This window comes from Clavelina lepadiformis, chromosome 7 (genome assembly GCF_947623445.1).
Source record: "Clavelina lepadiformis chromosome 7, kaClaLepa1.1, whole genome shotgun sequence".
Taxonomy (NCBI): domain Eukaryota; kingdom Metazoa; phylum Chordata; class Ascidiacea; order Aplousobranchia; family Clavelinidae; genus Clavelina; species Clavelina lepadiformis.
Genome location: NC_135246.1, coordinates 14,364,504 through 14,380,912, shown reverse-complemented (window position 1 = coordinate 14,380,912; position 16,409 = coordinate 14,364,504). Strand labels below are relative to the sequence as shown.

The 16,409-nt window shown below is 34.8% G+C and overlaps 2 protein-coding genes across 4 annotated transcripts; both read right to left on the bottom strand.

Moving 5' to 3' along the window:
* Positions 1-314: 314 nt before the first annotated feature.
* LOC143465787 (uncharacterized) lies at positions 315-6,776 on the bottom strand. Of its 2 annotated transcripts, none has more exons than XM_076964257.1 (18): positions 6,603-6,776; positions 5,924-6,055; positions 5,623-5,697; positions 4,874-5,050; positions 4,575-4,685; positions 4,438-4,486; positions 4,256-4,314; positions 4,084-4,151; positions 3,572-3,656; positions 3,422-3,480; positions 3,039-3,198; positions 2,773-2,951; positions 2,334-2,442; positions 1,992-2,132; positions 1,738-1,830; positions 1,555-1,632; positions 1,120-1,246; positions 315-941 (listed from the first exon to the last, which is right to left on the bottom strand). In XM_076964257.1, exons 1-18 carry the CDS (start codon positions 6,639-6,641, stop codon positions 853-855), a joined length of 1,830 nt encoding a protein of 609 aa, XP_076820372.1. In that variant the 5' UTR covers positions 6,642-6,776; the 3' UTR covers positions 315-852. The 2 variants fall into 2 exon arrangements, with proteins under 2 accessions (XP_076820372.1, XP_076820371.1); XM_076964256.1 differs by having other exon boundaries at positions 317-941; positions 1,105-1,246; positions 6,603-6,774.
* Positions 6,777-8,050: 1,274 nt separating this feature from the next.
* LOC143465293 (mothers against decapentaplegic homolog 3-like) lies at positions 8,051-16,004 on the bottom strand. Of its 2 annotated transcripts, none has more exons than XM_076963514.1 (9): positions 12,195-16,004; positions 11,786-11,935; positions 11,509-11,637; positions 10,823-10,967; positions 10,603-10,719; positions 10,327-10,431; positions 10,108-10,251; positions 9,816-9,976; positions 8,051-9,552 (listed from the first exon to the last, which is right to left on the bottom strand). In XM_076963514.1, exons 1-9 carry the CDS (start codon positions 12,261-12,263, stop codon positions 9,313-9,315), a joined length of 1,260 nt encoding a protein of 419 aa, XP_076819629.1. In that variant the 5' UTR covers positions 12,264-16,004; the 3' UTR covers positions 8,051-9,312. The 2 variants fall into 2 exon arrangements, with proteins under 2 accessions (XP_076819629.1, XP_076819628.1); XM_076963513.1 differs by having other exon boundaries at positions 10,591-10,719; positions 12,195-16,001.
* Positions 16,005-16,409: the final 405 nt, after the last annotated feature.

Genomic DNA, 16,409 nt, shown 5'->3' with positions numbered 1-16,409 from the left:
AAATCTTTATAACAACACAACTAAATCATTTATGTTGTTGTAAGGACGTGTTTTTGAAATTACGGAGCCCCTAAAACTCGGGGGGGGGGGGGGGGCGGCTGCAGCCCGATCAGCCATTAAATTGAAATAATTTCGAAGTGAATAGACATTGTGGCGAAGCTAAGCTCCGACACACTTCGCAACAGATTGACTAAGTCATGTGAAAGCAACTGAATCCGTGTGACTCATGGCACTGGAATCAGCCAAACCGATCACGAGCGCTCATTTGACAGAAAGTACTGCGGACAGTCCCTATAGACGAGAGCCGAGAAGAGAATTTTCTTAAAAACGAAAAAATATTTTTGCTTCATAAATCTGATATTGAATAAGGCAGAGTACGCATATATTATCCGCAATGTTCTAAGCAGTAGAAAAATTACGGTTTAAAAACAGAGAGACGGACGAACAACATGATTTAAGACGACGCCTCACGACAAGCGACTACCACAAAACAAAACAGGCCTAACTACAGAGTGCACTAAGATACGAGATGATAAAACAAACACACATGTACAGTTATACAGTAGATTAAAAAAAGTATAAAAATCGTAGCACCGACAAGCATACATGCTATGTTAGCAATACACTTGGAAACAGTGCATCGGGTATCCTGAAAAAGCGGCCGGAACAAATACAAAAACATCCTTAATTGAAGCCGGCCACAAAAGGTTATGTAGCAATGGACATCCAATTCGTCATCCAATGTTATAAAAATTTAAAGAACAGATGAAAAACTCCTCAAATCACAAAAACGCGGTATCGACTTCAACAGTGGGGCAATTCTTCACTCAGTAACTCTCCGGTTGTCGACCATCATCCATGAAGACTGTCCTCGTTTTCCTGTTGATTCATTATCTTGCTGTATTCTTCCGGCGACGTTACTCCCAGTTCGTCCATTTTTTCTGAATAAGAAGATACATGCTGCAGCAGGCAATATACAAAGGCTTTCTTACAAACAAACGCTATACACTTGCTTAGTTTATTCTGCTAAGCAAATAAACCACGCGAACGTCGATGTATAGTAATTTATAGTAATAGCGGTTATAAATTGGAATAGTCCGATACCTTTTTCTTTAATACCTTTCAGCATCTGCCGTTTAACTCTCCACTTCTTGCAATGTATCGAGTGGCGAACTTTCACGAGCAAACTTCTTCGTACAACTGGGTCGTTTATGTCGTTTCGCAATGATTCGAATCTATCCATAATCTGCACGCAAAAAGGTATACCAAAACCTATGGCTCGGACAAATTTTGCGAGCGGTTGCCTTTGCACAGCCCATTCAAAATACTTTGCATTAAAACGCTACGTTATCTGGGAACATGACAAAATGTAATTGTGGTCGCACTAGGTGCTTCAAATGTTTCCTTTGTTACTTGCAACACATGTTCTAGAATCTAGATTCTGAACAATTCGCGCATATCGAAGCCTTTAATCGACAAATAACTAGTCCTAGACTGCTATCAAACAAAGAGATGCTGTCCCAATAACCAAAGGGATTTGTATCAAATTCATACCAATATGAGGGCGTCTTCCACGGCCGGATCACTTGATTCAGTGATACCAATAGTATCGAGAATAAGGCGGATGGTGTTCTAGAGATTAAGACAATCTTATTATCTAAGCAAGATGTTTGTTTAAGAATATCTATTAAAATTCGTGTTAAGATCAAAACACAAAAGATTGCGTTCGGTACTCACGTTTAGTGCATTCTGCTCGGTAGATTTTCTCTTGCGGGACTTCCCCCTTTGTAAAAGTTCAGCAGCCAAACATGTCGCCCTCATCGGTGTTTCCTTTGTTTTCAATCAACAGAAATAGCGCATCAAGAAAATAACTAATTTGTTACGTTTTCAAATTAATTGAAATGAATTGTGACTGGGAGGTACTAAACATGGTAAAGTTACTTTCAATGCTCCAGGAATTTTGCAAAGCGCATTATGCCCCATTGACTTACCGGTTTAATCGGATATCTTTGATAGAGTGATTCACGATATTCATTGGTGATGATCCGAAAGTCGGATGGAGCATTACTTGGACATTTCAGAACATGTGGAAAATCTGATATCGACGCCATACTGGTATGGAGGATATTGGCCTGTTGAAAAGTTGTATCACATGAACTGTTTAATTATATTTGCACAACTGAAACTGAATTCTGTTTAAAATATTCACCTGTAAAACAAAATAGTGAAAAGACTATGTAAAAAAGTAGCTAAACATGCTTCAAAATCATTGAACTTCCTTAAAACAGTATCTGATGCAAATGTAGTTTGCCAGTGAGGAGAAATCATTATACCTGCACATGAGATGACTGAGAAGGATTGCAATCTGCAGAAGCAGGCGTCTCCACAAACATGTCATCCTTTATCGTACTCATCTCTTTCATACCTGGCTGTTTCTTCTTTCTGCATCAAAAGAAAAAAGTAGGAGCAGTCAAACTGCCTGTGAGAATTAAGTATTTTAACAACTGTACATAAAGAAATCAACAAGAAAAAATATCAGTACATCCGGCAAAAAAAATGATGAAACTTTTACAGGGATCATCATTAGTTAGCAAAAGTCCACTATTATGCTAACTAAAGATGGTCAATCAGGTTTCTTAGGTATAATGAACAAATTAGAGAAAAACATGATTAATGCTTTCAACAAGCTTACAGTGAACGTGATGCCTCATTGACCGCTGTATTGAGCTGATAGGACAAATGAAATGTTACAAAACACTTTAGTAAACTAACTTTGATTTTTTCTTGACTGGTTCTTCCATGGTAGTAGCTGTGACAGGGACAAGTTGAGTAAAAGTTGTCTGTGGAGGCTGATGAGTTGGAACAATGGGAATGCTACTAGAGCCATTTAAAGATGCCTTCTGTTGCTGTAAGCGCTGAAGCTGTTGGTGTTGTATCCGAAGAGCTTCCACCTACCACCACAAAACAACAGTAACAAATTAATATAAAAAAATTTAAAAAAAAAGAAAAAAAAGTTTTCGTTTTTATGAAACAATCACCTCCATCATCATGTTTTCACAATCTGGCTTAATGTTCATACTGGTTACGACCGGTTTCTCATCTGAAATTTTATTCACGTCGATTATTGATACAGGTTGAGTCTGGTCTGAAGCAAGTGCTTCTGGAATATAATTGATGTGATTTTCCACCTTTGCAACCCTGAATGTGACCAAAACATGCTGTATCAAATCCAAAAAAATAAACTCAAGAATCCAACAAATAAAAGATACTTAGTTGGTTTTACCAAGAGAACAGCTAAATTTATTTGTTTTTTTAAGTACAGTACATGTTGTCTAAAAACAAACTTCATAAATGTATCCAACAAATTAATCACTTATATTATTGGAATACGTTGTTTTTTTTACTTATTGTAGCTACGTACAGATGTGGTTCAGGCTCTATAGTTATTTCACCGTCTTCGAGGATGTTATTGGAATCATTCTGTAAATGTCGGATAAAAATTCTTAGCAGAAGAAATAAATAAAGTTACCTAGTTAGCACCACCAAAGTATGCTGCATACTTAACACCAACCTTAATCAAGTTGTTGTTAGCAGCAACAGTGTATGTTGTTACAGGCCAAGATTGACTGGTCTGTTGCCATGTATTGGGAACAGATCTAAAGAGAATATGTTCAATATGTTCTTTTCTGTGTGGCTACATAAAGTTTTACACTTCAGTTTTCAGTTACATATTAAAGCTAACATAGTTGCAATTATATTCCTTTGTTAAAAACAAAGTTTCTCGAAGCAAAACCTTTTGTTCATGTTTTTTCAAGTCATAGCTATAATGCGTTTCATGCAAGGGCTATATGTACAGTACCACCCACTTACTTTGTATGCAGTTGTCACAATTATTCTATTTTTAATAAACTCTATTCAAACTCAATTTCAGATTTTTTTAAGCAGGGGATAAAATTATCAATTTATCGATTAAATTATCAACAAAAAAAACTAAGTTAGATATCATTATTAAATTAACGATAACCAACTTAATACATGTACATTAAGTATTTGCAAACACACTACAAGCTGATAAATGCTTACTGATACTGCTGAAGATTTTGCTGTGATGGACTGGATGGGCTTCCACCGCTGGACCATGTCATTTGTCCCTGAAAGAAGATATGTAACTGGGTGGAGTGTTTTAAAAACATCTAAAATAACAGAATATCGACAATAATGAATGAATCGATGCAACATAAACTACTTGAGTTACCTCGTTAGTTTTAATCATCTTTTGATCTACTGCTTGTGAATCGTCCACAATCTCTGGTTCTGTATGAGATCACAATTACGAAATTATTTCAACAAGAATGTTACATAAAAATCATATCATCAATGCAGAAGTTTATAACCATGACATCTGACATGCACAATTTAATGTAAAATGAACCATACCTTGTACAGAAGATACGGGCGTCAGTTCTCTTAGTTTAACAGATGATACCTAAAAACAGTGATAGAAATTAAAAACATTTCTAGGATAACAAGCAGGTTATTTCAGTGGATCACAAAATATTACAAATGTTACCAACCTCTGTTTGGTCATTACTGGAGGGAGAATGTAGTGAAGCGATGTTGGTAATTTGTGGATTATTTGAGGAAACAACAACAGCGCCATTGTTCTTGTTGTCGGTATCGGGTACCTTATTTGAATAGTTAATAGAATAACTGACGGTCTGCTTAAATTAACTAGTGGTTTTTAAACAAAAATGTCAACTTTAGACTGCTGTGTAGGCTAAAGAATATTTGTAGCACAGACCGTACTTTATTAAAAGTTCACTGTGTATAATATGCAGAAATGCAAAAGTTCTTTATATTCTAAAACACTCACTTTATTTGATATGTCCGAATTTGTCTGATTTGATACACAAGTAACAGAACGCTGGCAATAATCATTGCACAAAGCTACAACATTAGGTAATTCGAGGTATGCAGCTGTCATCCATACTGCCATAACAGTTAGGGGTTCCAGGTTTAACTCTCCAGTGTAGAAGTGCTCTAATAAAGTCTGCAAATATCAATTGCTTTAACTTAGCAAATAACATGATGCTTGTATTCCCCCATAAGCATAAATGAAGTGCCAATGAACTCGCCCATTTTATAAAATAACTGATCAATTTCATAAGTCTTAAGTTAATTTGTAATTTAAATTGTATCTAAACACTTGAAAGCATTCGAAAGAGTTTGAGAACAGCGTCAAAAACAGTTGTAGAATAGCATTTTAATATCGCTGCTTTGCAGGCCTAGAGTGTAGATCAAAACTTCTGTTGGTCATAAACAGTTCATTAAAAACTAGGGGTAAACATTTTTGTTTCAATGCGCGCCTTGAATAAGAAAACAACTCATGATATGCACTTAACTTAGAAGTGATCTGCATTCATAGACTTACATAGCCTACTGTACTGCACTACACACTGTCTATATAACTTTGCAGTATAGTATTCCAACATATATATCAATTACTGCCCTAACAAATTTGAGATAAAAACCTGCATGAATTGTAACTTGTTCATAAGTTGCAGAATGTGTGAGCTGTTATACAACACTTATATAACACATAAAAACATAAGAGTTTTTTACCTCAAAACCAACAGGACTAACACCTTGTATTTCTATTTCAATGTCTTGACTGCTGTTATTTTGTCCAATGGCATCCTGTTGCAAACATTTGTATGTAAGTGCATTTGTTTGATGAAGATATCAGAAATGTCAACAAAACAATAGTATAAGGTTTACATATATACTATATTTACTCTACACATATATTCACCAAGAAATAAAAAACTTCATGGAGTACATACAATATATATAAAAATTTATACATATGATACAATACATACAAAATGTACACAATATATAAAAATATACCACACAACTATACCAAAATGAGAACATCCAGCTTGGTACTGTTTGCGGATAACACACACTTATGCGCAAGGAACCTTTTTTCTCCAATACAAATGCATACATCACAGTATTTTCCCAGTTCCCGCTGCATTAATAAATGGGCAGCCTAACAAAAAAGTCAAAAGAAAAAGAAGTCTACAACTGGTACTGTATCTAAAAACTCACTAACATACATACAGTATAGGCCTATACACTACATGCACATTAATTACTAGCATATAACAAACTAGTCCAACTATGTCAATAATTATTGTGAAAATCTAAAACAAATACATTTGATAAATGCCTACTAACTTCGATTTTTGCTATGCTTAAAATAATGACAAAAATTTTAGCCTTTGACCTATAAGCCAGTAGACTATATGTGGTATTTAGCAGTGTAAGTACAAAACATGGTAAACTACAGTTTGTGTCACAAATCATAATTAGAACTTTTGTTGTACTTAAGAACACTACGTCTATTCTAGCCCATGTGTCGATTAGTTTTTTAACTTTTGTTTATGGAATTTTTTTCTTGACTTATAGCGTAATGCTGTCGTTTTCAAGCTTACTTAAAGTATGACACATTGAAATAAAAATTTACATGAACCAATGAAAGCTATAATGATATCATCATAGTTGAACAAACTACTTCAAATTGATCATGCTCCTACCAGTCTCCCAGCATGCTTGACGTCCACCTTACCAGGCATGATGTTAATTCAAAATTATTCAAACGAATTTATTAATACAACAACAATCAAATACTTTTCGATTTAAGGTTTAGTCACTACTCAAATACAAATTGTGCAGAAATTTCTTTATTCTGAATAAATAAATAAATATAATTACATAACTCAGTCGATGTTTCAACTTTCAACTATCTATAGTGCATGTCAACAGGGTGTACCCCAAGTTTGCTTTCAGTGCACTAGATAATTACGCCAATAAACGTGATTCCAAAATTTGCACCATGACAATTTAATAATAACATATATATTATCGCACAAAACGCATACTCAGTGTCTGCCGCTTGCCTAAGTGTTCATTTAATATTAAGTGGTGTGAATGCGAGAAAATTTAGCGACTATGTTTTCTGTTGGAGGGGACTAATGCACGCATGTTACACAGGTTGTCTTTTTAGGGTCTACAGTAGACTCTACACAGTTGTGGCCATTTTGAAAATCTATATTTTTAAATGAAATTTGTCAGGTACTTGGGTTTAGTACATTGCAGAAGTGCACAAACAACACATGATGCATTTGTGTACTAGACCTCTGCTACTAAAATTATGATGTCATTTCGTTGTGCACTTCTGCACTAGACCCATGGGGTCTTGTCAGTGTATAAGCGCACATGAACGCTTCAAATGACATGAACATGCACACCATCATTTTTCACAAATTTGTTAGTTTAAAGTAGGTTACTTTTATAAACAGACAAACCAACGAATCAGGGACCTAGTGCACGACCAAATGAATTCAGAATTCGGATAGCAGGGGCCTAGTACACAAATGCATCACGCAGTTATGCACTTTTGCACTACATCTCGATTCAGATTAAGCACTCCTCAACCAAATGACGTGACGTTTGGTATGAACACTTCCCGTATTTGCAGTAGTGGCATACTGGCGCCTGTTGTGTGCTTGCCCCATTGAATGGCTTTTTGGAGCCTGATTCGATTGAAAACAAGGATTTCTCCAAATATATTTAATTACGTATTGATGCCTTTGGTATATTAAAATGATTAAGCGCAGTATTACAAAATGTAATTTGATTACTATCCGTTTTACTAGAAGAAATGTTTTCTGATACGCAAGTGTACAATAACATGTATGGATCATATGACAGAATTATGTGGTTTTGACTAAGAGGCCACAACACATCTATTTGAACGTGAGCTCGATGTGTGCCATTAAACACAATATAATATGGCTCAAGCAAATTTAAAATCTCCGTAACTTATAGTGCTTGTTTCGCAATCGGTACATGCCAATTTTTCTATTTTTATCACAGAACAACACGAACCTATTGCCTGCCGTATCAAATAAAGTATAAACATGCTAAATTGAATTTATGCTAACAAATGGCTCTTGGTTTCCACATTTAAATTAACGGGCACTTTTTTGTAACTGTTTATTCAAGGCACGCGTGAGCAATTTACAATTATATACAAATAGTTAGTAACGTAATGCATGCCAGACCACTGTATGCAATACAACAGATGATGGTAACACATAGAATTGAGAAGGTGAAATTTAATCATAAAAATGAATGTTAATATGGAACATAGCGCAGTGCATACATAAAAATACATGAAGTTTATATGCCCACATGTTTAGAGATTTAATCCGATATATCATAAGCTGTAACATGATTGCAACAAAAAAAAACTTATCTAAAATTACTTGTTAATGTGCAACAGAAAAAGAAGAAATCGCACATCACTACTTACAAAAGTATTTAAACAATGAGTTCCTGGAATTCTTGCAACCATAGCATAACAAACAATTGGTTGCAATGTTAGTGAAATTACCTAGATAATATTAATCTTCAAACATAGAAAAGGGTCATCTAACTAAAGAGAATATGCAAATTTCTTCAACCAAATAACAACCTCATTTAAAACAAATGCAATTTTTAAGGACTGATCACGCTATGTTTCTTTGGCAAAGATCATCAGTATTAAACTTCAAAGGTAATGTGGATAATACTGTATGTAGGCAAATTTGTTGTCATGTCCTAATATGAGTAAAAACAACTGTAAAATAGTGCAAGTGGAAACGATAGTCATATGAAATTGTTACAAAAATCTAAAATTATAAACCAGTTTTAAAAAATAGGTGCATTCAAAATAAATTCATACAATCACATCAATGTCAAGTTCTGCATTTTGCATAATACTAACAACTTCTAAATTGAAAAACATAAAAATCAGGCAACTGCAACCAAGAAACTTTAAACGTGACTGAGTAACATCATTTTGTGGTTAATTAATGTTTCATTTTATATTTATTAGTAGAGTGAGCATTAGCATGAAATATCATCTAAAGTAATACTCTACTAAGATGCTTATAAAACTGTAAATGTTATTTCAAGAACAAAACTAAATAACTATGTTAGCGAACTGACACATACTGGGTTATGATAACGTTAAAAAGATTGGCTAGGAATATCGCAGCACACAGAAAATGAATGAATTTTATGACATATCAACGCGATGATAGTAAAACATGTTTAAAAGGCTTTTTGTACTATGAGAAACTACACAACAAAAATAAAGCACATGGCCAGTTATGATACAAACTTAATGTGATTTACAGAGTGTAATAGTGTACAAAAGTTTTTCCTTCATATCTGTGTGATCACATTTTAACCTGATTTTCACGACATACTGGAGCAAGGAATATGAGGGGCTCCCATTTGTTGAAGGACTTTATCCAGCCACTGAAGTGGCCCATTCAGATGCATTTCTATCCAACACGGGGTTGAGGTAACGTGCTGTCTTCTATATTCTGCTCCCCAACCCTTGACAAAACTCATTCGAATTGTGCACATTCTTGTTAATTGATAAACAGCCTCAAAGCCCTGATTGACAGATTGAGAAAGAAGAGCAGCAAATTCCTGTTAGCAAACATGCAAATTTTCAATAAAAACAGCAAATACAGCTTGTAGTAAATAATTAAAAAATCAATGATCTCACATTATATAATTTCCATTACCAATGTTAATCACATCAATAAGTCATATTTTAAAAGCAGTATCTTTTGACCATTAATTTACATTATGAATAGTTGCGTAAATACTACAAAGTATTCCACAAATATCCAGTAAACTTTACAAATTGCAATAATTACTCTACTTAAAGAAGATCTGTAAACACAAACCTGATTATTAAAAATTTTCAAGTGACAACCTGGTGGTATTTTAACCACTGTCGCAGGATGCCAACCGTATCGTCGATTGCAGTTCGGACTTTGCACAAAGATTGCACTATCACTCAAGCATTCGGCAAACACTTCCCCAGCAATATAATACAAGCGTACCCCTAAAGAAAAGCATAAATTTTACAAGTGCAATATACTAACATATCCAGTTTACTAAATACTAACAGACAATATGGCATTACAGTTACTGCAATAAATTTAAATAAAATGTTTGCAATTTTTCTTTCTTTGCCTTTTCCAACATGTCTCCTTGTAATTTCAACATGTTGTGTTCGATTAATGTTGGACAAGAGGCCAAGACAAAATCTTTCAGCATTGGAAGGATCAGTGAAGCCATCGACAGTAAGTGAAGATTGTGTTGCATGAAAAGGTTCTCCTGTGAAATATAACCAAAACATTTGTGCATTGACATTAGAGTAAAAAGAATTTTTTTTAAGGTCTAAAAACCTACCTATTCTCATGTTGAGCTCGTAATAGGAAATTGAACACCAGAAGGGTGGTTCATGATAAGCTACAGAATGCACATCTTCAGCACCAGAATGCACAGATGTTCCATCTGATTGATACAACCATGTTATAATACTGGCACACCAAAGAAAAAGAAGCAAGCAACAAGCCATTATACAAAACTTATTCAAATATATACATTTCAGTGAATTGAGATATTATAGTAACTATCTGTTAGTTATATGTATAACTGTGGAAGCCAACATACCAGAAAACGTACTTCCCGAGGGTCCCGGACTTGACATGTTGGATGCAGACTCATTGTATTCACTATCCTCACTCATATAACCAGGAGGTGGACTTTCAGGAATTGTGAAATTTCCTGATGGCTGCATACCTAAAAGAATTATTAACAATTAAATGCAAATTGGTTACAGAACCAACAGCGAAATGCGCCAGTTTCCATGACATACATTGAAAAATCTGCAAACCGCACATACTTGGCTCATAAGTAGCATTTTCTGGTACAATTGACCAATCATCCAAGGGGGGAAGTTCAGGGATAGGGTCTGTTTGACGAGGTACAAGGATTGGTGGCAGAGCAGGAGTTTCCACGCGTGTGTAGTGGTATGGATTGACACAAACCTACACAAAAATGAGAGCTGATAAGTTTTCATCTATTACCTCATGTAATAGTTTTTTTATTTACTTGAAACTTCACTTCAAGCAATAAAAATACTGTAGACCAGTGGTTCCCAACCTTTTTTGGTGTCGGGGTCGAATTTCAAACTTCAGAGTACGTATGGAGCCGAATGAAAACACACAAGTAATTATAACGAAAATTTTAAAGCATGAAAGCATGTAGCCTACAATAGCAACACTAACAAGAAAAATAACACAAATCACACAAATTTTGACCAATTTTCGACTTTTTTTTGACAAGTCAATAAACAATCGTCCTAATTATTATAAATAGATTTTTTATATTTTTCGTGGGATTTTCAGGAGTCTATGAGAGCCGCAAGAAGGCTAGCTTGGAGCCGCATGCGACTCTAAGAGCCGCGGTTGGGAATCACTGCTGTAGGCTGTGTAAACTGTAGACTTTTAAAACATAAAAAACTTTTGGGTCAGCTAAAATTTCAAAAAGAGTAGACAAAAGCTTACTTATATGAAAGGACATGCTTACTTCATCTCTTTTCAGTTGGAATGCATATTCACACTTCTCCACAGGTCTTAACTCATGATGATTGCGTAAATCTGGCCATCTCCACAGTCGGCAGTATAAAACATGAGGTAACGATTTTTTGTGTGAAACCTATGCGATTTGAGCACAATTCATTCAAATGCAACAAAATATTTTACAAACATGTATGCTGAAAGGTTAATCAGGGTTTAGTTGTCATGTAACCTTTAACATATATTTTAAAATATGTACCCACCACAAAGAACAAACAGCTTCTCACCTGCAATCTTCCATCTAATGATCTTGGAATTTTGACACATTTTGTGTCCACAGATTGTTTTGTGACAGCTTTCTTTAAATCATCCAAACCACCACTTTTCTTTAGTTTTTTAACCAAACTTTTTATGGCTTTCTCTGCAAACTTTTCATCCTATAATAAAGAAAAAATATGCATCTACCTAAATACAAATTATACATAGATTGATATAGTATGACATTGTTTGCAAAACTGTCTAACAAAAAGTATATGTAGTAAATCAGATCAAACAAAATAAAAAAAATATCACATATACATGTAATATATAATTACATAATTTAATATTTGTTGCTGTTTGAGTTGCTAAGACACTGTTACGACTTCTTAGAATTCACAGTTGTGTCAAAGTAGGTTAATCATCTAGCATGCTCACTTGTGCACTCATTTCCCCTCTTTTCCATCCCAGCAATTCCTTCACGACCGGAGGTGTAAACTGCAACATTTCGTCTTTCAGTAGTCATTAAATAATCACTTTTACCAGTTTGATTGCAAGATAGTTTCTTCAGCTATTTATATGTAATCTATCTATCATATACAAATATTACAAATAATAGTATGACAAAGTTAGATGGGACAACTAAAGATACTACACTTTGGCCCTATTGTGGGATTTTTTGCATTTTTTTTATTTCTGTGTGCTTCATACTTGTATAACATAACATATAAATAACATGATTTGCATAAACACTAGATTTTAATCGTTTCTTAAACAGTTTGCGATATATACATATATTTCTTATTCCTGATCTAAGGTAAGTGGTATTGTATAGCAAATAAAATTCACAAAAAAATATCAAATTAAATGATAAACATTAAACAAATATAAGCAATCGCATAAACATCATTAAAATATACATAACAAACTGAATCATTATTTTAATACCACCAAGGATGGCAACTAGGGGTAAAAATATCCGACCGCAAAGGGTTCAGATTAAAAAAACACTTTGCCAATTAATAACTATGTAATTATGATGCCAAGGCCTGGCCATTCTGCTTTCATTATTTCAAATGCTGAAACTAACTCATCAAAATCAACTGCAGAAATATAGCCATTTTGGCTTTATATCCTTTGCTGGTTTCTGTGATTGGAAAACACTTGTGTGTTCATTTTTGAAACCTTTTACCTTAAAATTAGCTAATGTAACTTTTAGCTTAATGAGAACAAGCACGCTCTTATTTTTTTTATTCAAGATCGTGAGTGAAAGGGGCTCAATTTTTATCGTTGAGCATGAGCGCCGTTTTTTTTTAATGAGCGCTGCCCAGCTCTGGCAAAATGTCAAACAAAATTTTATTCCAACCTGGTACATATCAATTGTCTTATCATTATCACATGGAATATATATCGCTTAATACCACCTAAACTCATCTTAAATCAAACATACTTGGCTGCCCTTCAATCAAAACTCATCAAAAACTTATTTGGAAATATCCCTATGCTCATATAATATTCATCTCTGATTAATCAATAATGTCAGAAATATTGTTTCAAACTGGAAGGTTACAAATTTCTATATCTTTATCACATAAAAGCAAACCAAAATCTTCAAATTTGAAAGATATTTTTTAAACATATCTATATATATATAAGACCTTTGCCTTTGAGAAAAACTATTTATCACTGATGTAGTTTGTTGCATAAACAAATTTATCATGTGTGATAAATTTTAATTTAACATAGTCATGGTGTAAGTTTTTTGTTAGCACTGAGCTTCCATGTAGGCTGCTACGTTTGCACAATTTCATGATGGAGTATGTTAAGCTTTAACCGACAAATTATGTCTAAATCATTGCAAAATGTCAAATCACATTTCACGAATATATATAATTTATTATACAACTTTTACTCAAATTTTATCTTTTGCTTTTGTTTTCCTTTATTCAAACTTGCGCAGTAGCTTGCATCACTGACATTCACTGTGTTTAAATCATGCAAATACTTTCTTCAGTCTGAGGATAAAGATAATGACACCATACAGTTTACACCATTATACTGTTTTTAATTTAAATGGTGTATTAATTCGTATGTGAGTTTGGTGGCTCTGCTGACACTAAAATTTCTGCTCAGATTATACAGTATTACCGCAATGCACATTTCTGCCCTCGAGGTCTTGCCAATTTGCCTGTGTCAGTTGTGCTACTGTAATTATTATTGTTGCAAATGTGTTGTGACCATGTGAGTCAACACAATTCAATCTAAAACCAATATCAATAACTTTATATTTCGTTAAAAACGTGGTGGGGACGAAAAACCCATCCAGTTACTACTAGCATGCGTCAATGAACGGGAAAAAGTGACAAAGCCAAAAAGGCTTAAATGTGCTTAAAAATAATTAAGGTACTAATTGTTGGTAACAACCATTGCACAGAATAATATAAGCTATAACCCGGACTGACGGGACTGCAGAATATGGTCATTTTCAGCAAGGCCTTGAGATTGCCAAACAACCAAATATGACAAATGCGATGTGCAAAAATGCTCAGATGCAATGGAGGTGTGCAATTACACAGTAATGTACACAGTATAATTTATTCAATCATTCAATCAATTGAATATTGAGTGCACGGAAGTTCTGTCTAAGTCATTAAGTGCAAAATAACGCACCTTAACACTAGAACGGCTGATGCGGTCATTTTGACCGTTTTGGAATTTGAAAGTGCGATATATTTTTTGGAATTTAAAAGTGCGATATATGCAAAATTTCTTAAAATTTCCCAAGTATTAAGCAGAAATGCTCATGCTGAGTATCAAGCGGAAGACTGCTTCCAGAAACGTTTTAGAGGGTGGTTTACCTCCAACGGCCATTAGCGGTCATTTTGACTGCTCAAAAAAAAGTATCGTTTCTAAGCCTTTTTTCCAGCTGTTTCCGACAAAAGTTCGTTGTAGATTCACCCAGTATATGCCAAACAAACCGGACAAGTTTGGCATAAAGTTCTGGCTGGTGGTTGATGTGGAATCGAAGTATATCCTAATTGCCATTCCATTGCCATGAATCTCATACAACCGTTTATGCGTAAAGGCAGAAATGTTACAACCGACAACTTCTTCACGTCGTTTTTACTTGCCAAAGAGCTGAAAAAGAAGAAAACCAGTCTTGTTGGAACTATGAACAAGGTTAGACGTGAGATGCCTGCATCTGCAAAATGCCTGCAGCAACGCTATTCTAGTAAGCTCATGAAGGCAGGCGATGTGGCAACTATGACTGGGTATCAGTGTAAGCTCAAGAAAAGCGTTTGTATTCTTAGTTCTCTGCATCAATCTGTTGAACTTGGCGCATCTGACAAAAAGAAACCGGAGAAAGTGGAATTTTATAACACAGAACAACATGAAGACTACATCGTTGAAAGATTAAGCAGAAACGCTACGATTGCAAGACCTCACACACAGCCAAACGCTCGTGAAAAGAGCAAAGCCCAGAAGCGTAAACATTATGAAATAGCTGCAAACTGCACGCAAAACAAAACCAAGAAACGTTGTTTGAAATGTAACGAAACCATATGTGGTGAGTGTACCGCAACTGACCTTTTTGAATGTATTAGATGTGCGACAACGCAAATGTGAAAAATTTTCAAATTTTGTGTCCATATTTTTGCCCATTCTTTGAAATAAAACTCTTTTTGGTGGATAGATTAATCGAGTTATGTGCCTTGAATATTTGTTCAATAATTACGCTGCAAACACACAACGCAATTCGTAGCAAAAACGAATTTTCGGAGAAGCGGTCAAAATGATCGCTGGTGGCCGTTGAGAGCTTATCACAACTCCGGCCTTTCTAGTATTAAGTGCGGCACTGATCATCACGCAAAAATCTGCATCTAGGCACGCACGATTTCTCGTCAAAAACTGCCGTACTTTCCAGTCGGTCCATCGACTATTATCACATTACACAAGTTTTTAAACAAAGGTTGTTGTTATTGAAATCGGTAAAATTTTAAAATTGGCGCTGTCTTCCGTGCGCAACTGCCGAATTAAGCAGACAAGTAGGCTATGGCATTTCATAGGCCTACCGGTATTTTCAACAATGAAGGCAACAGGCAAACGAGTTACCTACTTAAGCCTTGCCTTATAAGGCCATATGCATAGCCAAACATAATGAAACTGCCCCTCAATTAAGACATCATAACCCTACGGTATCTCTAAGAAAATCAATCCAGACAAAAGCAATAGTGACAGACATCACAAAACATTTCTGTTTGAACTTCATCTTACGGCTGAATTGTGATCCAGCTGCGACTACGAAATAACAGTATTCTTTAATTTTCACTCATACTCAATAAAAAACTTTTTTATGCACAGGCAGAATTAATTTCTGTGCAAAGCGAAAATTTCATAAGAGTGAATATAACAATCATGGCTGTCCCATGTTGGAGTTTTATAATATTATTGTTGGTATGACGTCATCCAATGTTTGTCAAACCGCTGTGAACTGATGAGTCATACTATTTTGTTTCTTGACTTCCTGGCTATGTTTTTGTAGTATTCTGTAGTGATAAAGCTGTCGCCATTGAAAATAGTCATTGCATGGAGGAATTGATGAAATACACTCTATTCCATGTTGTAGACTTGCCCGAAATTTTTCGTTGCTAT